This window comes from Bemisia tabaci, chromosome 4 (genome assembly GCF_918797505.1).
Source record: "Bemisia tabaci chromosome 4, PGI_BMITA_v3".
In the NCBI taxonomy this organism is placed as follows: domain Eukaryota; kingdom Metazoa; phylum Arthropoda; class Insecta; order Hemiptera; family Aleyrodidae; genus Bemisia; species Bemisia tabaci.
This window is the reverse complement of record NC_092796.1, coordinates 22,288,041-22,314,820: the sequence shown is the minus strand read 5'-3', so window position 1 is coordinate 22,314,820 and position 26,780 is coordinate 22,288,041. Positions and strand designations below refer to the sequence as shown.

Genomic DNA, 26,780 nt, shown 5'->3' with positions numbered 1-26,780 from the left:
CAAGTTACATCCATTACACACACCTTGCCACGGAACGATAATTGTAACTGTTTTTTTCTGCGTTGTTACACCCTCCACTTCTGTAGACCTTTCTTCGGTCTTCACGTTTCCGTCTCAGTGGCTCTTCCCTTTGATTTTTCTTCCCTATCATTCATTGATTTGCTTCCTTCCGCTTTGTGCGCGGGAAATGGTGATTTCTAGTTTTTTACCCTTGTCTCTGTAATACGCTCTGACGGTTTTTGTTTTTTCTCCCTCTTTTTCTTCTTTATTTTTAAACCCCTGTCACCAAACTGTCAACTTTCTCTTCAAACCAACATTTATTTTTTCTCTCCTTTTTTTGTGTAGCCTTGCGGTGTAAAAGTTTGCTGAAGGACGATAACAACACCTCTTGTGGGTAGAACTTATGCCTATCGGGGGCATTACCCAAAAAATTATCTGTGTATTGCGGCGAGCCACTTATTAAATCCCTCAACCCTCTCACGGTTCTCAGCCGGACTTCTAAATGTAAGTTCGGATGATTTTTTTTTTAGATTAAAGCAGATACCCTCCACTCACTTTTTGTGATGAAAAATAGACTTCATTTTTCAGATCCCATGGAATCTTAAGGAAATCGCAGTAAAACGTATTAATTATTTTTTTCCATAGTAAGCGCGTTTGATCTTGAATGAGCGGGGGAAAAAATCAACTTGATTTTAAGAAAAGGTACGAATCCACAAGAAAGTGTCGATGTTCTCGATAATATTGTAAAAATAAAGTTTTTCCGTAATCAGAACGCCACAAATTTACAGCGCCCTATCATCAATATTCTTGATTTATGATTGGGAGAAGAGAATTGTCTCTCTCTCTCAGGTTTTTATTATTGTTGTTTTTTTTTTAAGCAAAAAAAAAATCCAATTTTTCTACCCTCAAAAATATTTCAAAATTCTACCCTCGGCTTTGGAACACATCTTTTGACGCCTGCGGGTTGATTTTTGAAATTGGTAAAGAAAACTCTAGACAAAGAAGACAAAATTGATACGAAGGGATCCTATTGGTGGAAGTGGGTGGTTTCAATGGACAAAAGAGGTAGGTGATAGACTATATTTAGTCCCTCATTTTCTGCCTTAGTCTGCAGGAACCACCCATTTCATCACCACTATTGCCACTATCATAAAGTAAACTTTTCCTAATAAGAGAGGTCGGTTTTTCTCTCAAATTATCCGAGGCCTTTCGTTTTAATGACACTTTCATTTGCTGCAGGGTTATGTCCGTTTCCGAATAAGGCTCGTGATTGTGTTCCGAGCGATTATGTTCGATAGTAAATTTCACAGTGGCGTCCACTAACAAACTCGCACTACATTTTTTATTCGCACACCGAAATCTGTATGTTCCGTTGGCCAACTTATTCGACTCCGTGAATTTAAAATTATTCACAGCTATACTTCTTTTTTGAGGATGAGGACCTTGAACATTACTAAAGCATCCCAAAGGAGGAGCGCTTTTTCACATCGGCTTCATTTTTTGACAGCACACTTAATCCTGTGCATGTGATGTCGCATACTCCAACGATTGAAGGCGTCCCGCTTGACAACTTTAAAGTCAGCAAATTATTGCTCTTACTTGGCCAAATAAAGGAAAAAAAGTTGATACCATTGCTTTCCTTAAACTAGAGGGTATTTGAAAGATAACAGTCTCTGGAATTTTCATTATTCGCGTTTCCTCAAATTTGCCGCCATGTTGAATTTTCCGAAAATTTATTTTGAAACAATGCCATTCAAACTTGTGACAACGTCAGATGTTTTTCCTTGCCTTAAAGGGCACTTTTCAAACTTTTCATTCCAGGTTTGTTTTTGTTTTTTCGGTAATTGGGAGCTCAACGGTGATTTTTTGAAAAGTGGTCAATTTAAAATTTTGACCGGCTGTAACTTTTGAACGAGTGAACCGATTTTAATTTTATTTGCGTCATTTTTCTTGTCTTTTTAAGTTCTTTTTAACCATGTCTAAAAAAATGGGGGTTGCTATTTGAATTTTGAAAGTTGCCCCCCAGGGGGGTCCACCAAGAAAAACCCCCCATCGAAAAAGTTCCCCCTCTGGATGATGAAGAATGCCACAAACCGCGACCTTCTATCTTTTTTTGTTCAAAAATTATACCCACTTTTCAGTTACTTTACGGACACCCGGTAGGTACTCTACAATTAGCCTGCTGAACTCACTAGTCACCAAACCTTTATTGCCGTGCTAAGGAAGAACGCCGTATGAACCTTCAGGCATTGCCACATTGCCTTAGATAAAACACGACTTTCCCAGTAAACTTATGAATATTTTTCTTCCAATTTTTCAAATAATTTAATTCGCAATTTCATCCAAAGTGCCTGAAAATTACAGGGAAAGATATCCATAAATTTCCTCAAAAATAAGCATTTTATTAAAGGATATTTGGCAACCCTCGAATGTTCATACGGCGTTATTTCTTAGCACGGCAGTTTAGATCTCCTGTCATCATTCTTTAAGATTGTTGATACCACTGAAGTAACCTATAGGAGCCCAGTATGCCTAACCTATCAAATGAAGGCGAATCTGGATGTGATCATCTTTGCTTGTGCCTTTGCATTTAGTTACCCTCGGTGAGAGTTCCTCGGTTAAACAGAACTGTTCACAAATACTCACTGGTTCAATTGTGAGTGCTCCCTTTACTTTTCAAAAATACATACACAAGAGTCGCTCTCACAGCGCTCTGCGACGCCTAACGGTCACAAAACTCGGTCCTCCCACAGGTCATCAGGGAGTTGACACTCCCTCATCTCATCCATAACCCCCTGTCGCCAACCTCTCACTGGGCGTCCCCTTCGTCTCCTCCCAGGAGGAACCCAATCAAGCATCTTTTTTGGCAGCCTCTCCTCCGTCATCCTATTGACATGACCGTACCAGACAAGATGTTTGGTCATGACGTCGAACACGATGTCATTTTCGACTTCCATTATCTGACGCACTCCATCATTACGGACCCGATCTCTCCTAGAAATTCCTGCAGACTTCCTCCAGAAATCCATCTCCGTTGCTCTTCGCATATCCTGTGTCCGTTTCTTCAGCTGCCAAACTTCACACCCGTACGTTAACATACTTTTGACTATAGCGTTGTAATACTTTTCAAAAATACGAACATTAAAATGCCTGAACAAGCTCATCGGCAAAACTCGTTTGATGCGTGGATATTTGTTTACCTCCGGCGGAGATTGACCTCAAGGATCCTTTAGCCTGACTCCATCACATATCGACGGTGCAAGTCGGCAATCACATAACTCGGTTTGCGACGTCGCAGACTTCCTGTCATACTTTATTTTTTAAATGGAAAACTACTCAACGGCAATTCTTTAAAACTGTCATGATTTTTCTTCTCAATGCGAAGAAAATTCTGCAAAAACTTCAAGAAATAATGTCAATTTGCTCTCCTTTAGAAAAATGACGTGGAGGCGGAGATTTTCAGACACCGCAAACGAGTTATGTGATTGCCGACTTTCATCATCGATATACACTTTCTACACATAATGCTCTCTTGGTGAGTATGTGCCGTATGTCGTAAGCTTCATCAATGGCCGTGTCTCGAGTCATCGTTGGCGTCGTCGTCGGTCGGTGATGGGGCTTTTGAGGTGGGATCGGTCGGCCTCTGCTTGGTCAAGGCGGTTGCAGCGACGAGGCTGCGGTGAGTGTGGTGGAGCTCGCGACGGGGGTGGCGGGGGCGCGGGGGGCAGGGGGCGGAAGGGGATTTGGCTTATTTGCGGCCGAGTTTCTTGAGTGCCGTACTTGTGCTTGCGGCCGTTGCGGCTCGTGGGGCAACACTGCAACGGCACCTATCGTTAGCGCGGGCTTTCCACCCCCTGTCCCCCCCGCCCACGGTTCATCGCGGATCGCAGCTTCCTGCCAACCCTGTAAAACTCGAGCCAAAACGTACTGGTGCGTAACTGTCAAAGATCGTATCAATTGGACCACATTATTTGCAATAAGGAACCATTATTCCTGGCTCATTTTAGAAACAGCATTTACATGGTTATTCAAAAGCCACGCACCACTGGCAATAACTTTAGTTCTACTTATGATATCGCCTTGCGGGTCAAGGCGTTTTTCCGCATATCGAGGGGGAAACTTTTTTAGGTACTTTCCAGTTTTTGATCCCCTAGGGGTGTAACGAAGAATCAAATTCTCCGTTTTAAGTTTTTTTTAAAAAATGAACAGCTGTTTGTTTCACGCGAAGGAAGGAGTGAGTCATGCAGAGCGCGGCGGCGGAGTCGGGCCGAGACCGAGCGGCGCCCGGCGCGATCAGCTGATGGCGGTAAATAAAATTCAAAAAACAAATTGCCTCTCCTCTCTTGTCATAGCTCACACACACATACACAAATTCCCTGTTTTTGAACTTTCCAAAATTGTACGTTTTACTATGAAAAAGGGCATTTTTCCAAATTTTAAATATTCGAACGCCTGGGCAAAATTTTCCCAAGCTGAACTATGTAAATATCAGGTCAAACTTTGAATTTCATGTATCAAAATTTTCAGTACAAATGTGAAGATCGCGTTCCAAGAACTTGGAAGCGATTTGGTGGGCTTATGAGTCAAAATGTGATCCTACATCCTCGATCCTCCTCTCTCCTCTCTCTTCTATTCTACATCTTTTCGGCTGAGGTGCACGTTAGTGAGTCGCATCTCGCCGAGCGAACTGTCCACTTCATTTTCCTCTTTTTTCTTCTCCTGAGCTGAGGTGCACGTTAGTGAGTCGCATCTCGCCCAGTTTCACTCTTCCTCCCCTCTCACTTCGATCCTGTATCCTGTACTCCTGGAATCTAAAGCCTAGAGGTGCACGTTAGTGAGTAGCATTTCGGCTTCCCTTTTATTTTAATTTCATTTGTAAAATATTTCCTAACGTATAAGCCTAGAGGTGCACGTTAGTGAGTAGCATTTCGGCTTCCCTTTTATTTTGATTTCATTTCCAGGATTTTATCGTCATTTGTAAAATATTTCCTAACGCATAAGCCTAGAGGTGCACGTTAGTGAGTAGCATTTCGGCTTCCGTTTTATTTTGATTTCATTTTTAGGATTTTATCGTCGATTGTAAAGTATTTCCTAACGTATAAGCCTTGAGGTGCACGTTAGTGAGTGGCATTTCGGCTAAATTATTATCAACATTTCGAGTGTAGGTTGAGTAGGATCCTCACAAATTTAGCTAATAAACGGACATTCTTTTTGTAAATTTGAGACACAAGAGTTTGATCATTCTTCCCCTCTTTCAAACTCTCGCATTTTTAAAATTGGCGCCCGAATCCAGGATCCCGGCGAGCTCATTCCGGCAACTACAGTAACGTTGGCTTATCTTATACCAGAGGACGTATGTGCCTCTGAAGAAACGGGATTTGCCTCGTTACAGGGGGGAGGGGAGCGGGGGGCAACTCAAAAATTTCAAATGGCCATGCACCCCCCTCATGGCCAGTGGTGCGTGACTTTCGAATAACCCTGTATGCTATTGGTTTCCCTAAGCAGAAAGGTGCTTTTATGGAAGAGTCAGAGCTAGTGGTTCCTTATTGCGAAATGTAATCCAATTGGTAATTTTCCATTGAGCGCATGTGTGTACGACAGAAGTTAAGCGATATGTGTGGTTGTCTGGAAGGACATAATGTCATTCTTCCGACGTAAGGGCTCATTTTACTTTGCTCTGTTGTCCGTATAGCTCCATGCTTTCTGGGACGTTCGCGAATATGGAGTTGCGCCCATACGTTAGAAGAGGGACGATAAGTGTAATAGTTTAAACCTAATATCATAAGTCGAGAGCTATGCAAAACCTTGTAAGCTCCGTAGGCGCTGCTAAGCTTGTGCGACTGTAACTGTCTCGGAGGTATTATATACGATTTTTTAACAAAAACATTAGCAAGAGACGAAATTATATGGTAACTAGTCGTGATTAGCTCGCTTTGCGAGCTGACACGTCTAGCCGGGGAGTGCCCCTGGACCCCAGTTCTACGCTTCGCGACGAACTTGCGACTCGCTCCGCGAGCCGCCACCGCCCCGCACAGTTTTTAACATTGATGAGGAGACAACATCTATGTCTTAATCTTCTTCTTCCCCAAGTTTTACAGAAATTGATGTTCTAGGAGTCCGGACCGCGTTTTCGTGCGGGGCCGCCATCTTGGATTTGGAAATGTTGAAAATCTGACCAAAAATGCGAGTTTTCCGTCGAAATACACCTCCTAATACCGAATTTCACCAAAATCGATGGATCGGAAGCCGAGACAACAATTTATACCACGTCCGCCATTTTTGATTTTTGAATTTTGAAAATCGGACCTTAAATTCTAATTTCTCGTCGAAATATACCCCCTAATACCGAATTTCACAAAAATCGATCGATATCAGGAAGCGATATAGCATTTTAGGCCACGGCCGCCATCTTGGATTTTGAAATTTTGAAAATCTGACCAAAAATTCGAGTTTCTCGTCGAAAAATACCCCTGGATACCGAGTTTCACGAAAATCGATCGAACAGGAGCCGACTTAGCATTTTAGGCCACGGCCGCCATCTTGGATTTTGAAATTTTGAAAATCTGACCAAAAATTCGAGTTTCCCGTCGAAAAGTACCTCCGGATACCGAGTTTCACGAAAATCGATCGAACAGGAGCCGACTTAGCATTTTAGGCCACGGCCGCCATCTTGGATTTTGAGATTTTGAAAATCCGACCAAAAATTCGAGATCCCCGTGAAAAATACCCCCGCTTACCAATTTCCTCAAAAATCCGTTGAAAAATACCGCCTAAAACCTTATATTTCGTCTATAAGGCAGTGACGTCACGCAACAGGATTGAACCTGTTCGGCGCGATGCGCGTAAACAACCGCGTATCTCCAATGTAATACTATATGGAGAAACAACTTTTCGCTCTTGCGGGCGTCCTAAGCAGCGGATTTGAATGGGAATAATTTTAATCAACTCCTCATTACAATAGCTAAGCGTGTACCAATTTTAAAGGAAATCGCTTCGGCCAATTTTTATCTAGGGGGGGCAGAGTGAGTGGGAACAGCAGCTTTATATAGAGTAACTAGTCGTGATTAGCTCGCTTTGCGAGCTGTCACGCCTAGCCGGGGAGTGCCCCTGGACCCCCAGTTCCTCGCTTCGCGATGAACTTGCGACTCGCTTCGCGAGCCGCCCCTTACAGCTTTTAAGTGTAACATGAAAAAGGTATTACACTCTGTACACTGGGCTGATGAAAGGAAGAGGCCGACCCCGGGGGCAGTTACTCTGAGTCACCTTTTACAGCCCGTGTAGATACAGTGGATGCTAAAAATAAGAAAAATTCAGGTTACATGAAAAAGGTATTACACTCTGTACACTGGGCTGATGAAAGGAAGAGGCCGACCCCGGGGGCAGTTACTCTGAGTCACCTTTTACAGCCCGTGTAGATACAGAGGATGCCAAAAATAAGAAAAATTCAGGTGACATGAAAAAGGTATTACACTCTGTACACTGGGCTGATGAAAGGAAGAGGCCGACCCCGGGGGCAGTTACTCTGAGTCACCTTTTACAGCCCGTGTAGATACAGAGGATGCCAAAAATAAGAAAAATTCAGGTGACATGAAAAAGGTATTACACTCTGTACACTGGGCTGATGAAAGGAAGAGGTCGACCCCGGGGGCAGTTACTCTGAGTCACCTTTTACAGCCCGTGTAGATACAGAGGATGCCAAAAATAAGAAAAATTCAGGTGACATGAAAAAGGTATTACAATCTGTACACTGGGCTGATGAAAGGAAGAGGCCGACCCCGGGGGCAGTTACTCTGAGTCACCTTTTACAGCCCGTGTAGATACAGAGGATGCCAAAAATAAGAAAAATTCAGGTGACATGAAAAAGGTATTACACTCTGTACACTGGGCTGATGAAAGGAAGAGGCCGACCCCGGGGGCAGTTACTCTGAGTCACCTTTTACAGCCCGTGTAGATACAGAGGATGCCAAAAATAAGAAAAATTCAGGTGACATGAAAAAGGTATTACACTCTGTACACTGGGCTGATGAAAGGAAGAGGCCGACCCCGGGGGCAGTTACTCTGAGTCACCTTTTACAGCCCGTGTAGATACAGAGGATGCCAAAAATAAGAAAAATTCAGGTGACATGAAAAAGGTATTACAATCTGTACACTGGGCTGATGAAAGGAAGAGGCCGACCCCGGGGGCAGTTACTCTGAGTCACCTTTTACAGCCCGTGTAGATACAGAGGATGCCAAAAATAAGAAAAATTCAGGTGACATGAAAAAGGTATTACACTCTGTACACTGGGCTGATGAAAGGAAGAGGCCGACCCCGGGGGCAGTTACTCTGAGTCACCTTTTACAGGAGAGTATAATACATTTTTCATTAAGGTCCAAAATTGTTATATCTCAAGATGGATTGATAAGTTGTTCATAAACAACGTTATGTGTATGAGGAACGTTGTTTATGACTCGTTGTTGAGGGACCAATACTTTCAGATCGCAACTTTTCCTCACGCGGCCGAGAGCAACGTAGAGTTGCCCGTGGCTGAAGACATCGCTGCGTAGATCAACCCCTACTCTATTTAATGTTTGACCCTGGCTTTTGTTTTTTGTGAGGCCATAAGCTAATCTCAAAGGAAATTGTCTGCGTCTCATTTCCATTCCATGATTCCCGATAGAAAAATCAAAAATAGCGCGAGGGATTAAAACTGTGTCGTTCTTGTTGGGAGCTCGAGCTTCGATGAAAAATCTTGATATGTTTACGACAATTAATTTAGTACCATTTACTAATGCATGGATAAAACTTAAATTACGAATTAGAATGACAATTGCTCCGATTTTTAGTGAAATTTTATGATCTGGCACTCCGGATTTTGAAATGTTGTTGAGTAAGCTCGATTCGATGTTCAGAGCACTGATGTTAGATGTATTATTGTCCTCATTTAAAATTGTGTCAACGCTGAAGCAATTAACCGATTCTCCCTCTACATCATTCAAAATACTATCGTTAAATTCGCCGGCAGTTGCGTTTGTACCAGATAATATTGCTCGACAACAACACAGATCTGGATCTTTCAGTATTTCTTTGGGAAAAACAAAATCAATCAGTTCCGTTGTCGTCACAACATGGTCGATGTCGCGAAGAGGAATAACGGAAACTCCCTCAACGTCCTGAGACTCAATTTTGCCTTCTCCAATGTCTAAAATTGTCTCCGTAAAATGAGGGTCATCTAAAGTACGTTGACAAAGTTTTAAGTGATATTTTTTTATATGTTTCCAAAAATAACAATTTTTTATGGAGGCAGCGATGACTTCTGAAGGTGTTCCATTTGGCACGATAGGAGGTATTTGTCGAAAATCGCCCGTCAGAATGAATTTTTTACCACCAAACGGTTTAGAAGAGTCAAAGAGATCTCGAAATCCTCTTTCAAGGATGTTAATGGTGTTTGCATGAGACATACATGCTTCATCAATGATGAATAGCTTAGCATTTCTGATCAGTTCTGCCCTTTGACTGCTACTGCTAATTCCCCACAATAAATTTGGATTTTCGGTCTCAATCGGAAGTTTAAACAAAGAATGCGCAGTTATGCCCCCTCGATGATTAAGGGCAGCCATTCCCGTTGACGCAGCACATAATACGATTTCTCCTTGAGATCGCAATTTTGCGGTGATTACATTAAGCAGCACAGTTTTGCCCGTCCCTGATGGGCCGTCGATAAAAATTACATTCCGGAATTCATCGTCGATTGGAAGGTCACCTTCCTCAGTGACCACCCTATCGTAAACCTCCCTTTGCTCTTGGGCTAATTTTGGCTCCCATTCAGTCACGTAGCGTAGGCACTCTGAAACGCACCAACGAATTTTTTCCCTTCCCAACTCCGTTGATTGATCAGGAATCGATGGAAGACCAAAATCAGCTAAAGTTCGCCCATGCGCTCGCAATGCTACGTCTATGTCTCCCAGTCCAAAAACATACGCTTGAGCTTTGTTTTCAGGGTTCCTCTGTAAGTAATCTTCACAGAGAAAATCTTTGAACTCGTCCCATAGATTAGAAACCGGTGACCCTGAGATGAGGAGGGAAAAGAAAAATTGTCTTAATCCCCTGCCGGTCTTAAAGGTGGAAGCCTCCAAAAGAGCATCCTTGTACTCAGATTCATTTTCGATCAAGCCACGCGCATAAGCAGCCGCTTGAAATGTTGGGTGCACAACCTGATCTACTGTTCGTAAATCGAGAAACCCAGAGCAAGGATATTTCATCAGGAGCATTCTTAGATAGTACAACTCCCCGAGAGTGGGTGAAACAAAATGAATCCGCGCAACACAATCTGAGAACACTTTTTTACTGATAAAATGTTTACCCGATGGATGCTCGATGATCGGCACCAGAGCATTCGGCCTTTTTTTCGTCTGGACATTGTATTTCTCGTAAAAATCGGGATATGTAAGGTTGCATAGTTCTGGAATGTTCGGTCTATTTAGATAGATATTTAATTTTGAATAAGCACGTTCCTGGGCTTCTTTTTCTCGGCCACGCTGAAAAATAACAGTATCCTGGTTTGGCAAGTGAACGGGAAGGGCAACTACATTTGGTGTTCGACAACTAATTTCAAACTCAAAAATTCTCCATAAGGCTTCTGACGCACTAACATATCTGAAATTCATGTAATTTTCTATTTCATCGGTTACAGAAGGATCGTTTCCCTCAAAAATACCAACTTTAGCGTGGTCCGGTCCTTTGTAAACATACTTAAATAGATATTGAATTAATCGCGTATTATTTGCAATCTCTAAATTACAGTGGCATTCTAATAAAAGCAAAATTGCAGGGTTATAAGGCACAACCCACTGATTCGATACAATTTTACCTGACTGCAGAGTGACCTGGTAATTGGTTCTCTTGTAAATGACGTACCCTTTGCCATCTACGTGGGTAATTGAATTAAAGGGCTTAGGAAAATATTTGGTACACTTTTTCGTATTTTGGTCCATGCAAGGCATATTTAGACGATTAATTCCGCAAGGTCCGTGAATCATATTTTGAAGTACCAATGTCCGTAAACGACCTTCTGCTTCATCGGATTCTGGTATGGTTGCTCTAATAAATGAATCGATATCAATATTAGAGATGGGACCTCCACCTTCAACTCTGAAGGCTATATGCGCATGAGGGAGGCCTCTTTTTTGGAATTCGATAACGTAGAGCAAATAGATGAGCCGACCGAACGTTTTACCAGACTTAAGAAACTTAATTAGTGTATCTAACTTTAACTTAAAAACGCGATCGCAAAGGTCAGGTCTGTCCGTTGGTTGTTGGCCCGGTAATAAACTGTTAATGATCTCGGGCCAACGGGGGTTGCAGGTTACTGTTAAAAAAAAGCTAGGTTTCCCAAGGCGAGAAACGATTGCCATTGCGTCGTGATACTTTAGTTGCATATACCTTGGCCCATGCGTAAAAGAAGACGGTAAATAAATTTTGCCCGGAATAATATCACCATCCGCAGCAATAGTCTCGTCCAGCTCACTGCGAGTGGCAACTCTTAGGAATGAGCTTTGATTATGACGAACAAAGTTGAGTCGTTCTTCCTCAGTGCGGCACCACATATCAACAAAATACTCTTGAGCTAAACGACGCAGTAAAATGAACCGTTTATCAGCAAGAATCTTCTGCCGATAATACATAACTTGGGAAATTTTCTTACCACTCCGACTGAGCATGTCAGTGGACCAACCTCTAGAACCGTTCGGAAAAATGAGTGGATATTGGAATGCTTCGTATAGAGGATGCAAAAAATGAACATTGTGAGGTTTACCATCTCCAATTTTCCAAATCGCAACTTTTCTTGGTTCACTTTCAATCGAAGTTTTGATTAGAGCAGATATCTCTGCTGCCGCCGGTGAATCGCCTAAAATTGGCCCATGAGTGCGCCTTGAGGTATTCTCAAACACTAAATGAGCCTCCGGAGAAGGGTGCGCAGCAAGCGATTTGAGTAGGTGCACCAAATGATTATTTGCTGATAGATAATTCGAAATGCATTTCATAATTTGTTCATTTAAGTTTAAATTTTGTCCCAATTTAAGCCGCTCGCTTTCGTCATTTACATACAGAACAGTGTTGTTCACCGTTTTATCGTATGCAAGATCAAAAATTCGGTGATAAATTCGACCTTGAACCTTCACAAATGAGACTCCTCTATCCGGTGTGCAAAAACCGTGAGTTGTCCCTAGTGCTGAAAACGCGAATAAATTATTGTATGATCTCGCATTTCTTAAAAATTCTTCATTATTATAAAACTCGGCGGATAGTGGAGGTAAATCGTGAACATTTGAGTCTCCACTTCCGCAACACCATTTTTTACGACCAAGTTCCTCCTCGAACAGTGGTGCTCCACAATAGGAACATTTTCGTACATTGGCTGAAAGGAGGGAACAGTTATTTAGTCGCAAGGGCTGCAGGTTTTGCAGCTCTGTTCCACTTGCACTTCCAATGAGATAATTAATCTTTCCCACAGCTTTCCTAACAGATTTTTCCTGACGATTTCTCACATCCTGATGGTTTTTATTGTAGCGAACACATGCCGACTGATTTATGTGCGGATTTTTATTCACATAACGGGAAACGGATTCTTTATTGATTTCGAGAATTGCTTCCGGATGATTTTTTTTCCGTGTTTGAAAATTTCTACGGCATTTTTCGCGTTTTTTTTCTGTTTGTAGTTTCGTGCTATTAGCTTTCTTTGGACGACCTTTTTTTTGTCGCATAGGATTTCCCTATTAGACGGTTCAACTACAATGTTGACAGAATCAGATGACGTAAGAGATGACTTCGACGTACCATAATTTTGTGCAGTATCATCATTTGAATTTGTAATACTGTTACCGGATGTCATAAGAGATGACTTCGATGCACCATGATTTTGTATTTCATTACGACTCGCTCTTGATTTTCTGTTTTTCGTCGGACGACCCATTTTTTTATTGTACGGGATTTCCCGGGTATATGGGTCAGTTACAATGTTCATAGAACCGGGAGCCATAAGAGATGACTCCGACGCACCATGATTATGAGCAGTATTGCCATTTGCTCTCGATTTTTTGTTTGGTGGGCTCAGAGTTTTACCATTCTCCTCCGTTGTATCAATTAAAACCGTGTCAATATTTTTACCTTTACCTTCTTTCCTATTGCACGGGACTCCCCGTGAACACGGGTCTACTACAATGTTAACCGGACAGGAAGACAGAACAGCTGACTTCAACGCAACATGATCATGTGTAGTATTACCGTTTGCTCTCGATTTTTTGTTCGATGGAGTTGGAATTTTACCATTCTCCTCCATTGAATTATTTAAGACATCAAAATTACCTTTATCTTTACCTTTTTCTACAGAAATCAAAGATTCATCCGTGTTTTCAATCAAAACATCATAGTGGCCTCTATCTCCATCACCGGAAAATTTTAAATGCCGTATATTACTACCATTACCGAAAGTGTGGCATTCGGTGTAGTTACTACCTGTATAAACTCGAAATTGAAATTTTGAATATATCTTTGAAAGAGCAAATATTTCTACGTGTCCACCGTATTCTGGATTTTCACCGTTGCTTCCATTTTTAGATAAAAGATTTTCATAATCAGCGGAAGTAAGAATGGGAACCGTATATGATTGATCACCGATCACATAATGCATGTATTGATTCCAATTTTTTACAACTTCTTTCACCGCAGAAGCCCTGACTTTTGCGTGAAAATTCTCAGTTTTAAAGACACAATAAGATACTGACCGGAAAAGACAGTTACCATCACCTGTAATTTTTTTAACTGAGAACCGCATCTTGATAGACAAATATATAATAAAAAACGTTTAAAAACGTCCGAGTCTAGAATAGTAAAAATTTTGATTACGAAAGAGATTTACAGGATTGAGTAAAGCGGTAGAAACACAATTTAAGAGTACCAATAACGTATAGCGAAGGATTTCTCAGTACTATCGGTAAAATAATATGTAAAAAGTATAATAAAATCAATGGAAGCTTAAGGCGGATAAAAGAAGAAGAAACGAAAAAAATTGGATCCTAGAAAATTAAAAGATCAGAGAAACAGAAAACAATTTGTACGAAGGGACCGTTTTAACAAAAAAGGAAGAGATCACACAGCAATAAGACCAATCATTTTTCTATTGCCGGTACAATAAGGGAAAAAACAGAAATGGTGAAATCAATGAGTATGAGAGCGGAGTAAAATGTTTGTAGCTAAGCAGTGTTGAGCATCAAGGTAAGATAAGCTTTTACGGAAAGGAAAGGACACACAATTCAGTGGAATTTTAATAGAGTAAACGATGGAGGGATAAATAAAAACTCCTCGGACTCAATGTCACTCAAGGCTAATCAAAAACGGAGAGAGAAGTAAAAATACAAAAATGACAAATTAGGTACTAATGCAAGAGAGGGATAGAGTATAAAGGAAGGAAGAAGATAAGTGGGAGTGAGCAACAAAGAGAAAAAGCGATGAGGCGTGTTCTATCGATAGTAAAATGTGGGAAAAATGAAATATGAAATCAATGAGTGTGAGAGTGGTAAAATATCTGTACTGAAGTAACGTTAAGCACAAAAATAAGAAAAACTTTTATTAAGAGGAAACGCCACACATTTCAGTGGTAGTTTAATATAGTAAACGACTGAGGGGTAAATAGAACGCCTTGGGCCCAAGGTCACTTAAGGTCGATCAAAATAAAAAAAAGTAAAAATGAGATATGAAATACTTCTAATGCAAGAAGAAAAAAGATTACGGGGGAAAAGAAAAATAAACTTGCGACTTGTTCAATAGAGAAAAGATGAGTAGCAGTAAGCAACAAAGAGAAGAAGCGATGAGGTGAGGGGAAGAAGGAAGCGTTCTATTATCGGTAAAATAGGGAAAAGAATAAAACTGAAGACAATGAGAGCGAGAATAGGTAAGAAAATCAGAACCGAAATAACGCGGAGTACAAAAATAAGATAAGATTTAATGTAAAGAAAACGAAAGAAATTACAGTTGGAGTCTAATGAAGTAACGATGGAAGAATAAATGGAAGAATAAATAAAACTCGTTGGACGCGCGGTCAACCTAGGTCACGCGAATAAAGAAAAGTAAGGAAGAAAAGTATTAATGAGAATTGAAAATTACTAATGCAAGAGATAAAAATATTATAAGGAAAAGAAAGATAAACTTAAACTTGCGAGTTGTTCTTTTAAAAAGAAGATCACGGAGGGTAAGCTGCTAAGAGAAGAAGCGAGCAGTGGATCAGATTTCGGGATGGGGGAGAAGGGTCCTTCCGTTCATCACTTTCGGCCGCTGGCTGCATCTAGAATGATGTGTGAGCGGGTTGAAGCACTCCGCGCGCTGCCACTTCGAGCCAAGTCGGCATCGCCCCGCCCCTTAGTCCACGGAGTTACGCGGTCGCTATGGCAACCACGGAACGGCTGCTTCATTCCCCGTGCGCTGCGCTCCGCCGCGTTCCCTATGCTTTCTTATGGGGAAAACAACTTATCGCTCTTGCGGGCGTCCTAGGCAGCGGATTTGAACGGGAATAATTTTAATCAACTCCTCATTACAATAGCTAAGCGTGTACCAATTTTAAAGGAAATCGCTTCGGCCAATTTTTATCTAGGGGGGGCAGAGTGAGTGGTAACGGCAGCTTTATATAGAGTAAATAATGCCATTTTTATCTCCGACGCAAGGGCATATATTCATGCTCGCGCTCATTAGCCAAGGCCCCTAATGCCAAACAAATGAGGCCAAAATTAGTTATTAAAAGAGCGCTCTTCTGCAGAGTTGAGGTTTTTGTGACAAACAAAGTCTAGAGGATAGCTTTAATAATTTGTGAAATGACAGGCAATAGTAAATAATTCTGAATAATTAAGTTCTGAGGCTGACTGCCTTTTTTGATCCTAAGAGGTCCATGACCTGATAAACCACCACAAAAATTACCGACTTGTGGATACTACCGGACTACCCCTATCCAGGATTCTAGTCCTCACGAGCCACTGACACCGACTTGTCCTGCGGAAGACCACCGATCTAAGATTGCGTCCTTTTTAAAACGCTAACTCGATAACTCTATTTCTTTTCTGAGTTCTTACCTCAAGGCGCGGACAGGCTGATCATGCGCCGAATTAGGTTTTATGAGACTGTGTTTGCGTTACTGCAGGAGAATTAAGCGTTTTCTGAATTTTGAAAATGAAAAATTCCTATAAAAGTATTCTTGTAACAGAAACTAAAGGGCACTGATCTGGAACTAGTTCCTTTCTCTAACAGCTCGATGCCCAAGCCTAAGGTGTAGCTCTTAATTTTGAAAAACGAGTTCTTTTAAGTTAGCCCAAGCTGAATATGTATATGTAGCGTAGGAGTAAGAAAATAACCTCTTCAAATGGAAAAAATTGAAAAAAATTCATCCAGTGCGAAATGCCCAAAAAGGCGCAAAATACAATTTCCAGTTTTTGGTGATGAAACGTTTCATTTAGTGTGAATCTAAGAAGTTGCGACCCAGGGCCTAGCGGCCAAGAGGCGAAAATTTCAAGCATTCTGACGTCTTTAGAAACTGCAACTGAACTGAACCTAAAACTTTATTTCGAGAATTTCACGGTGCGTGAGATGTACAATGTTAATGTTATCATTCCAAGATGGTTCACACCACCCGCTAGGTTTCAGGAATGGAGCATAGCACCGAGCTATCTGCTTCAACCCTGTTTTGGGGATACTGCCCCAGATAATACGCGATTTGTTTTCCAGCGCACTTAATTAGAGTGATTAATGAAAATGCGGCAATTTATCAGGGATTCAAGGGGCGGCGCGCGCGGTTTAGGCGGGAAAAATGATTCATAGTCCCTCCGCTTCGGCTAGCGCACCGTGAGCCCTTCAACCGCTCGCACTGTTGCCATCATCAGGGATAAAATATTCTTGAACCTCACGTTGTGTTGATCTGAGCATTGGAAATTGGTGAACAAAGTAAGTGTCAGATAACTTGCTCTAGAGTCTATATATAGCGTGAGTGGAGAAAGGACGAATTTAAATTAAAAAGAAACTATCTCCATTGATTAGGACATGAACCCTAGATGTTCATGTTGATTGAAATACTTCGATTTCGTCCCTTGGATTAACTCTATTTTTCGATTAATGTAGATTTCAATTTCGAAAAAATTGATTGGAGTTGAAACTCTAACGGTAAGAACCATTACTCACCATATGAACTGAAGAAATACTGTTATTCACAGATAAAAAGTAAAGTGATTGCCACCGTGAATGACATTGTTTCTCCGAAATACGACTCACTCTATCATGCGTGCCAAAAGTTCTCGTCTTAAACGAGCAATTCTGACCACGCTAATCCGCAGGTATGAAAGCAGCCCACAGCGCGGCGCAATGATACCACTATTCTAACGCGATGGAGCCCATTTTGCCTACATTGTCAATTGAAGGCGGAATCCGCGCGAGATGAGACTTGCCGTTTTTAACGAAGTAGATTTTTGGTTGTTTAGCAAATCTGTACTGTTTTTTGTATATCACTTCCCGGCATTATTCTTATTTTCTTTTGTGATTTTATTTTATTACCGCATTTCTACGTCACATAACAGATTTTAAAGAGTCAACACTTGGCAAGCAAACAATTTATCAATCGAACAAGATCTGTTTTGCCAAACTTGTATTGAAAACTATTTAACCGTATTCTCTCATCAGTTACGCGGTTTTCAATTTTTGTCGTGAGACAGCGTATGAGCTGTTGATTCCTGAGAACTAAGTTAGAATTTTGGGCTCTTTTGCGAAATTGAACTTTTTTCACGCAAAGATGATAGCCTGAAAGTTTTATGCTTTCTTCCAGAAATGCACGATTCTGGGAACTCTCCCCTCTAATCCACTCTACTATGGACCATTCATAAAACTTCGAACAGGAAAAGTCCGATGAGTCGTAAATCCCCGGTCCCAGCATGGACTCCTCAAATAGTTTTACACGTCCGGCAACCCTGCATGATAGGAATGAGTTATTGCGCAGCGTAATAAGTGTTGATAAACCTGACGAAACGAGGTTCGAATGTACAAAGGTGGGCCCGGCGCAGGCGGTTCGGTGGTCGTCCCTGCGCCGAAGAATCTTAAACGCCCCCGCCTCTCCGCCCCCTTTCCCGCCTAAAACAACCGCATTTTAGTTAATTTAACGCCTCCTTTGCGACGCGGGCGCGGTTCCGTTTAGCTGCGGTTCCAACTTCGGAAATTCCCGCCGTTATCACGACCGCCTCTGATGAGTCATCTTAAAGACTCATCAGATTATCACGCTCGTAAACCACGCGGAAGCATGGGACGCTCGTCTCGGTCGCTGTGTGGCAGATTGCCTATTTGCGTATCGAAGGAGCAGCTTTTGATAGCTTTTACTGGGGGGAGGTGTTAAATTCTCCCGCTATAGACTAAAATAAGAGTGGAGCTGTGGCTTAAGGTCCTATTTAATTACTTACTCATAGTCGTTCCTCAAAAGACTCCTGTCAACAAAGTCACCCATATGGTTTATATTGTGATTGAGAGGAGTTTAAGGAGAATTTAAAAAAAAAAAACACAATAAAATGCCTTAATTCAGAAATGTTGATTCAAATTCAATTGTAGAATTTTGAAAATAGGTGTCTTACTGGGTTACTGGATATCTTACTACCTTATTTTTACCTTGCTTGCTAGCCTTTAGCTAACCTCAGAACGAACTTCCCTCACGTCACCACGCACGCAGGCTGCAGTTGCTTAAGACTATTTTTACCTCTTTTTCTTCTTTTTGTTCCCTTTTTATCCTTTCGTTTATCACTTTACGAAAAAAAAGCTTTTGCGATTTAACTATTTTAGCAGTTAAAAGACGCACTAAACACGTTTTCCCGTCCGTCGGTCCTTTCCTAGAATCTTTTTGTACTCACCACGCTGCATTTTCCTGCCTCGATCTTTCCGAGAATCCTACGCCAATTTCGGAAGTTTATGAAAACAAACAATATCCGTCACCGAACTTAAGAATGTATCACCATTACCATTTAAAATACAAAAAAAAACCCGGAAAGATAATTTCGAAACAAATCAAGAGCGCGTGTCACTACGTGTTCCTCCTGACAGCGCAAAAAACTCGAAACGTCACGTGAAACGGAGCGCTGCGCTGATGAAAAATGCATATAATAAACGGAAAATACATGCACTAAATATACTGATTAATCAAAGAATAAAGTACAGCCGGTTTATTCTATCTAAATGTTGAAATGCTCATTAAAATTCGTGGAAAATGTGAAAGAAAATTGTTTTTTTAGATTGTATAGTCATTCATATCTGTCTCAATGGCTGACTGAGTGCCTAACTTTACCAGTAGCTTGTAGCAGCTGTCCACTAATTTATACCAACGTAATTCAAAGGAGGTCCTAATATTTAAACAATGAACAAACATATTCTCATTTTTAAATTTTAACTATTTTGCCTTGGTATTATGGGTTTCATATCTAAAAATACGACCTTGATGACGGTCCCTGGATGCAACCAATCGTACTCAATAAATGTTTGCGTTGCATTTTCCAAAAACGGGAGGCGCACACACGTTCTCAGCGCGCACTGTTTGTAGCAAATCACTCACGTTGATAGGGGTGATTTTCAAAGACTAAAGCTTATTAGACAACAAGTGTCATAAGAATAGAATAAAATCAATAATCAAATGCTCCAGGACTTCCAGGAGCTCATATTTCATTACCGTTGAAATTATCGTCGTTTAAAGATTTCTGCATTGTGGAAAACTTTGAAAGTTCGATGATACCGTGCACGCCCACACGCGAACAGCTTTTCCCCTCTCATACGGCTTTTACAGAAATAGAGGGGTTAAACGGGATTTTGATCGACGTTTCGCGAAGGGACAATTTCAAATTCACAACGTAATTCGGCAAAATTCCCTTGCTATGAAAAAAGTTTAGGAATTAGTTTGAAAAAAAAAAAAAAATCACTCTATCAATTCTACAATAGGTTTGTTTTCCGTAGAATTGTCCAAGAAGTAACTTACACTGGAAAACAAACACTAGATCTAGAGTCCAGACTCTTGAAAACATTGACTAGAAAAAATACTCTTGATTCAATCGGATTTTTGCTTGAATCAAAACGAAATCCGCTTAAATTAAGAGGCTTGGTTCTTGATTTAAGCTAGATTCTGATTGAATCAAGAGTACTTTTTTTTGTCGATGTGTTTAAGAGTCTGGACTCTAGATCCAATGTGTTTTTTTTTCCAGTGTACTTAACCTTACTTACTTTATTGCTCTTAATAATTTAGTCTGTTTGCGTTGTGTAACTATTTATCTTGTTATCTTCAAAGATTTTTTTTTTTTTTTTTTTTTTTTTTTTTTTTTCAAAAAATCATAGAATTTTCTTCATACTTATCATTCTCTTTTACATTGGTAAATTGCTGCCGTCCGTGAGGGGTTCTTGAAAAGAGATTATCATTTATTGAATTCCACTCAAAGTGCGTTTAACTTGCTTTCTCTCAGGCTGTCGATACCATACATTATACTTCTCTTAATTACAGGATGAATCATCATTTCAAACAACAAACCTTTCAAACAGAAACGATTATGAATACAGCCGTATGTAATCATCACTACAGTATCGTTACATTCAGGACTTTTTCCTGAGAGTGTCTTATGTCATGTATTTGCCTTTCAAAGCACGGGAAGAAATCAATCTTTATACTGAAAAATATAACATTTTAGTATTTATGGTGGTTTTTAAAATTGGCACAACAAGCTAACCTCCTGATTCCCGACTGTAAATTTTAATCACAACTCAGGGATTGTGGTTTTTAAGTCATGCGAAAGCTCTTGTCTTGTCGGTAGACTGAGAAAACAATAATTAAAAATTATTGTGATCACAATTTACTCACAAATGATAACTGTGCAGAAAATTTTTCATCACATCACAATAATTCCAGTAGGTGTAGCTAAAATACTAGCATAGTAAGAACTAAACATATTAAATCAGTAATTAGGGAGTCGAGTAAATGGGTACGGCATGACAGTCGAAAAAAATATTGATGATTAGCCTAATGAAAAATCCTTTATCATTTAAATTGCTGTATTCACTATCTTTAATTTTTGAAATTTTCACTAAGAACATTATTTTCATGCTAAAATGGCATATCTGTGATTCTTTTAAAGACTAAAACTGCGCAGAAAATAATTAGAAAATATATGTAAAATCAATTGGATGCAAGTGTATTCAAAATTGACGGTGTGTGAGTGGACGATGAAATCAGTTTTTAACATTAACTACACTTGGGAAGCTTAAAGATTGGAGTCCCTTTCCAATATTAAAAAACGAGAGGTTAATTACTATGATTGTCGAAAGAAAAAATTGGTCGCATATCTTTCGTTGTGCCAAATATTTTACAGAATATCTTTCGTTGTGCCAAATATATTTTACAGAATTTGCAGCGGTAAATACTTCACTGTTTTGCCAAGTTGATTTTTTGTATTGTTATTATCGATACGCTATAACTATGTGGCTTAAAATTAATGCTTGACATTTCTTTAGAGAAAGGCCATAAGCGTATAATCAAAATAAACAATTAATGTTATAAAAGATTTGTAGTGCACTTATATACGACTGATTACATTTCTAAAAATTTAAACCTAATTGTTGGCTTTAATAGACCTCCTACATGCTTTCATATGTGCCGAAAGTGCTAGTCCGTCCATACCCGGAGATCCTAATACTCCGCTTATTATTAATTTGCCCTAAAAATGAATCAACATTCTTGCATGAATTTTGATAGAAAATGCTTGAAAGCGAAGTAAAATTTATAACTACCCTTTAAATTATTTGCACCATAGTAAATAATAGTGACGGAATAGTTACATATCCCAGTTTATTCTGTCGCACGTTTTATTCTATTTTTGCCATCTTTATAATTTATCAGGAACGTTGAAATTTTCTGACAGATAAATTACTGGGGCTTTGTTTTGTATTCATAAAATTTAATTTGCCCGCATGAGGAATAAATATTTAAAATTCCTCCAACACACACAGGAAATGATCCCATTTTAGATTGGAGCGGGCGGAGACTTAAACGCAGCATGCCCCGCCTCTGCACCTCTGAGGACGGGAGGTCTCTGTACTTTAAAATTATCGATTTCACGTTTTATCGACGGTAGAAAATTGCATATACTCTGATACCATCATCAAACTCAAATTATTTAGCAGTTGCGTGGCATCAACAAAAACAATAATCAAGATTTGTGGGGAGAGCAAGCGTTTGCTGTTGTTTAACATGCGCGGAAATTTTAATGTATCATTATAAAAAATCCCACCGACCGTACGAATAACCCAGTAGGCAAAATAAGCTCCCATGAGATCAAATAAATATATTCATTAACAAGGGTTCTAGCTTTTAATGCATTTGCACTTCCATGTGAGCGCCAATGGCTTCATTGGTGTCCTCCAGTAGTGGGGATTTGAGAATGACACCAACGTAAAACACACGAAAGAAAAGTGGAAACGAAATGTGCGAAATATATCATAAAACCGATTGAATTTTGCTTTTAATTTGTTTCGTATTCTCACTAAAAAATGCGGTAGAGTATAGTGTACGGAAGAAGTCTTAAAGGGAAGGCCCACCAAAGTCCCTGTATTACTGAAGCCGCTTACCCCCAGAAATCTTACCCATACACGTAACCTGTCGTGTCTCTGAATCTTTCGGCACCCAAAAGTATGATATTAAAAAAAAGCTCTTAAAAAAAAAATATGAATATGATGATACGCAGAAAAAACGCATTGCCCCTCGCCCGCCGCGGTTGTCAAAATTCAGATGACCTGTTCCGGAAAGTTACACGTCTAGGTTACCAATGTCACTCGTCTAAGTAGCTTTGTAACTGGCAAAAGTTCACTTAGCATATGCGCGTAACACACAATTGATGAAAATCGCGAGTGGATTTGGTTGACTCTCTCGACCAAATCCTGATGAAAAACGGTTTCTGCAACTCAATCCGCTACGTTGTTGAGCTCACTGGCAACCGGCAAATTCAAATTCCAAACTCGACCAGACTCCGGCGGTAGGCCGGAAAGTGGACGGGAGTGAACGGTTTTACCAGAAACCTCTATAAGCAACAAATTTTTCTAAAATGGCGATGTTCTTTGCGACGGAAACAAAAACTGAGCGACAACAACCGCAGTGAAGTAATGGTGATAAGTAAAGTGTAAAAAGAGCAATTATTTTTATATATTTGTCTTACAATTTTTATGATCTTTTATATCGCGTAGATTAAGTCGTGTTGCATTGGCCAAATTGCGCGCTTCTTTCTAATCCGGATTTGGCGGTTTTCTTCAGGACATGGTTGAAAATTAGATACTCGATTCTGACCGGTCCGAATTCCAGAAATGATACAACAGTCATCTACACTGGTAAAAAAAAGTCGCTTGGATCTAGAGTCCAGACTCTTAAAAACGATAACAAGAAAAAATACTCTTGATTCAATCGGAACTATATGCTTCGATCGAGAAGCAAGCCTCTTAAATTAAGCGGATTTACTTTTGATTCACGCAAAAATCCGATTGAGTCAAGAATACTTGTTCTTGTTATTGTTTTAATGAGTCTGGACTATCTATGTCCAAGCGACTTTTTTTCCAGTGTATCCAAAAAAATCAACCGAATCCAGTCACGAAAAATCCGCCTAATGGCGAGTGATATTGTTAACCTTGTTGTGTAACTTTCTGGAGCAGGTCTTCTGAATTTTAATAACAACGGTGAGCGCGAGGCCCTGCGCTTCTTTTTGAATGCATAACGAAGAATTATTTGAACCGCGTCAAGAAGAAAGGAACCAAGCCACATCAGCTATTGCCAAATTTAACTTGGCAATTTATTTTTTACATTAAAACGGCTGTGCTGATTTTTGTGCAAATTTCCATGAATTTTCTGCATAGTGCGAAGCAAATTTCTCAATTTTTTCAAAGGAATCCGCACAAACGTTCTCTTTGTAAAGAATTAAATTACCCTGTTACATTTGGTAATACCTGATGTGGCTTGGTTCCTTTCTACCAATTGCGGTGCATATAACTTCCTTCCGACATTCTGCAGATGAGGAAGTTCGGGACGTACCTCTGCCGCTCCTGCCGACGAATCGGAGGTCGTTGAACTTGGCCACTTGGTTCTTCATGACGGCGGTGCAGTTGCGGAGCTCGGCGCAGAAGTTCTCGTCGTTGCCGGCCCGGATGGTGACGACGGTGCCGTCCATGACGTCACCGAGGGCGACCACCTTGAAGGCCACCGGGAGGGTCTTGTTGGAGCGCCAGTGCGGCGGGAGGACCGTGCAGACCACGTGCGGGCTCCCCGTCCGCACCAACTCCCCCGGGTGCTCGGCCAGGAGCCCGTCCAACGTTCGCTCGGCCAATATGTCCGCCGTCAGCAGCGACGAGTCCTCCTCACTCATGTCTTTCGAGAGATGCATCCTCGACCCGCATCCCACCGCACACCCGAGAATCTCCTGATGCACACGCCGAAGAATCTCCTGATGCACACAACGAAGAATCTCCTGATGCACACAACGAAGAATCTCCTAATGCACACACCGAAGAATCTCCTGATGCACACACTGAACTCAAGTCGTGCCGCACCAACCGTTAAGTTTTCCCACAAACCGTCGATGAATTTTAACCGACAGTTCTTACTCTTCAATATTGCACTTTTTCTCGAGTTGTTTCGAAGATTGAAATATTTTCAATGTAGATTTCTCCGGATTTCTGGATCGTTCTATCGCACTCGAACTCCTACAAACTCGAACTCTCCGCTTCATTCTTTGAGAACATGCAGACTCGTAAAAAAGAGTGGGTTTGGATGGTCCGATCAGCGCGAGGAACCATGAATGCAGATTCAATACAAAGACGCACAATCCTGGAGTTTTACATGTCAATTTCTAAACTGGTCTTGACAAAATTAGTCGATAATATTCAAAATACAAGTTTAATTTCATTGATTTTGTGAATTTTATTCGTAGGTTTATTTTAATGGATTTGAAAAGAGATTGAATGATCGCCTCGGTAGCAAATCTAACAAATCGCACTCTTGGCGCAATATTCTAAATCACGCGGCATGAGAAAAATTGAAAACCCTTTCAAATTAGAGGATTTTTCTGCAAATTCACTGTTGATCTACGGAAGCTAGGATTTTAAGAAAAATTTACTTGGTAGTGGTATTTTTCATTATTTTTGGTGAAAATCAGTTTTGAAAAAAGTCAATGAGATATGTAATTGGTGAATTCATCGTTCGCAGAGATTTCACGAATTGCAAGAAATCAGCACCAACCAATGACCATTTCGTCTCGAAGACCTGAATAAATGAAACAAATCAATTAAGAGCGAAGCGATGTAGACATTTAGATCGACGGCTGAACCACACTTTTTCCCGACACAATATAAGGTTCTTCGTGTCACAAATAACTCCGACAGCTATCTCGATCACCCGCAAAATCGACCGATGGCTCCGTCTGTAAGTTCAGTAGATTCCAACCGAATCCTCAAGAAATCCTCTCCAAGTTTTTCAATGAAGAATGGATCACCAGGCAAAAACAATTATCACATGCTGCAGAGTATCCTTGTCGCGGGTGGTAAACTGGCTCGCACCAATCCTGTTCACTGCGTGTCAACCGGAAGTTAAAGACGCACTGGTAATAACCGACACACTTTTCATTCGATTTCCGCGTAACACTCACGATTTAAAGAGTATACTATGACTGATTTACACCAATCAGAGTGTAATCAGTCTTGAACGCACAACAACGGGATAAAATAACATGGCGCTTAATTGGTCTCGCACCGTGAACGGGTTCGATCACAAGTTCGGGAATCGTGATGGTGTGTGTTATTGGACAATATTTGCGCGGATTTCGACGACATGGATTTTAGAGATAGCAGATTCAACGATAACGGAAAAAAGTCGCAGGAAATCAGCCGAGTCGAGTCAGCTGCCAATGGCCGGGAAGAGCAGGATCGCGGACGCGTTTTTCCTCTGGGCCGAGTGGCGGGGAAAAGATTTTCGGTTTGAGGGCGACCAAGATTTCTTCATTTTCGGTTTTGATTTCGCCCCGTCTTCCGTGCGGGGGGTGCGGGGAGGGGGGCAGCGGTCAAGGGGCAAGAGGGGAAACTGCGGCCTGCCACTCACCGCCAATTAGGGGGGCCGGGGGGAACGCCTCCCAGGTGGGTGCGTGCGCGCTCTGACGGGGGGAGATATGAAGCGAGGACGACGGTGCGCTTCTTTTCGGGCGACTCAAACGAGAAGAACTGACAACCAAAAAAAGGAAAAAGCTCGCGCGGAGGGCAGGGATGCGGCGGAGGGGAGCGGGGCGCGGGGGTGGGGAAGAGCGCGGTTCTGGGTTTCCACTGGGGCGGCGTTCTGAGGGCGGAGCGGCTTGGCTCTGCGGCAAGACGCCGCTGGTTGCGGCCTTCCCTCCCGCCAAGAAAACGAAAGAACCTGAGAAAAGATATGAAAAGAAGCGCGGTCGCTAAGAAAGAAAGTTGGGAAAGAAAGGCGAAGCGCATGCTTCCTTCTTCCCGCCCCCCGCCCGCTCGCCTGCGTTTTCCCGCGCCGCGCCCGCTGCCGCTGATGTCAGGTCTCCCATTCAACCCACTCCTGTCGCCGAGCGTATCCTTTTCCGCTCCACTCCACACTCCCTACCCCTTCCCCTCCCTCCCACCTACCATATCTGTCAGCTTGTTAAATATCATTATCTCAATAACAGTGATCAAAGGAAACCCCGTTATAGGTTACTGTCTTAATCTGTTCGATATCCTT

General features: G+C 41.2%; 1 protein-coding gene across 2 annotated transcripts in view; it reads right to left on the bottom strand.

Annotated features, from left to right (window-relative positions):
* LOC109037136 (uncharacterized) overlaps positions 1-26,283 on the bottom strand; it is a 57,231-nt gene extending 30,948 nt beyond the window's left edge. The window contains exon 1 of one of the 2 annotated variants that reach the window (XM_019051645.2): positions 24,093-26,283. In XM_019051645.2, coding sequence (XP_018907190.1) covers positions 24,093-24,441 — 349 coding nt within the window. In that variant the 5' untranslated portion in view covers positions 24,442-26,283. The remainder of the gene's footprint in view (positions 1-24,092) is intronic. The other variant, XM_019051646.2, reaches the window with a different exon arrangement.
* Between the last annotated feature and the right edge of the window lie 497 nt (positions 26,284-26,780).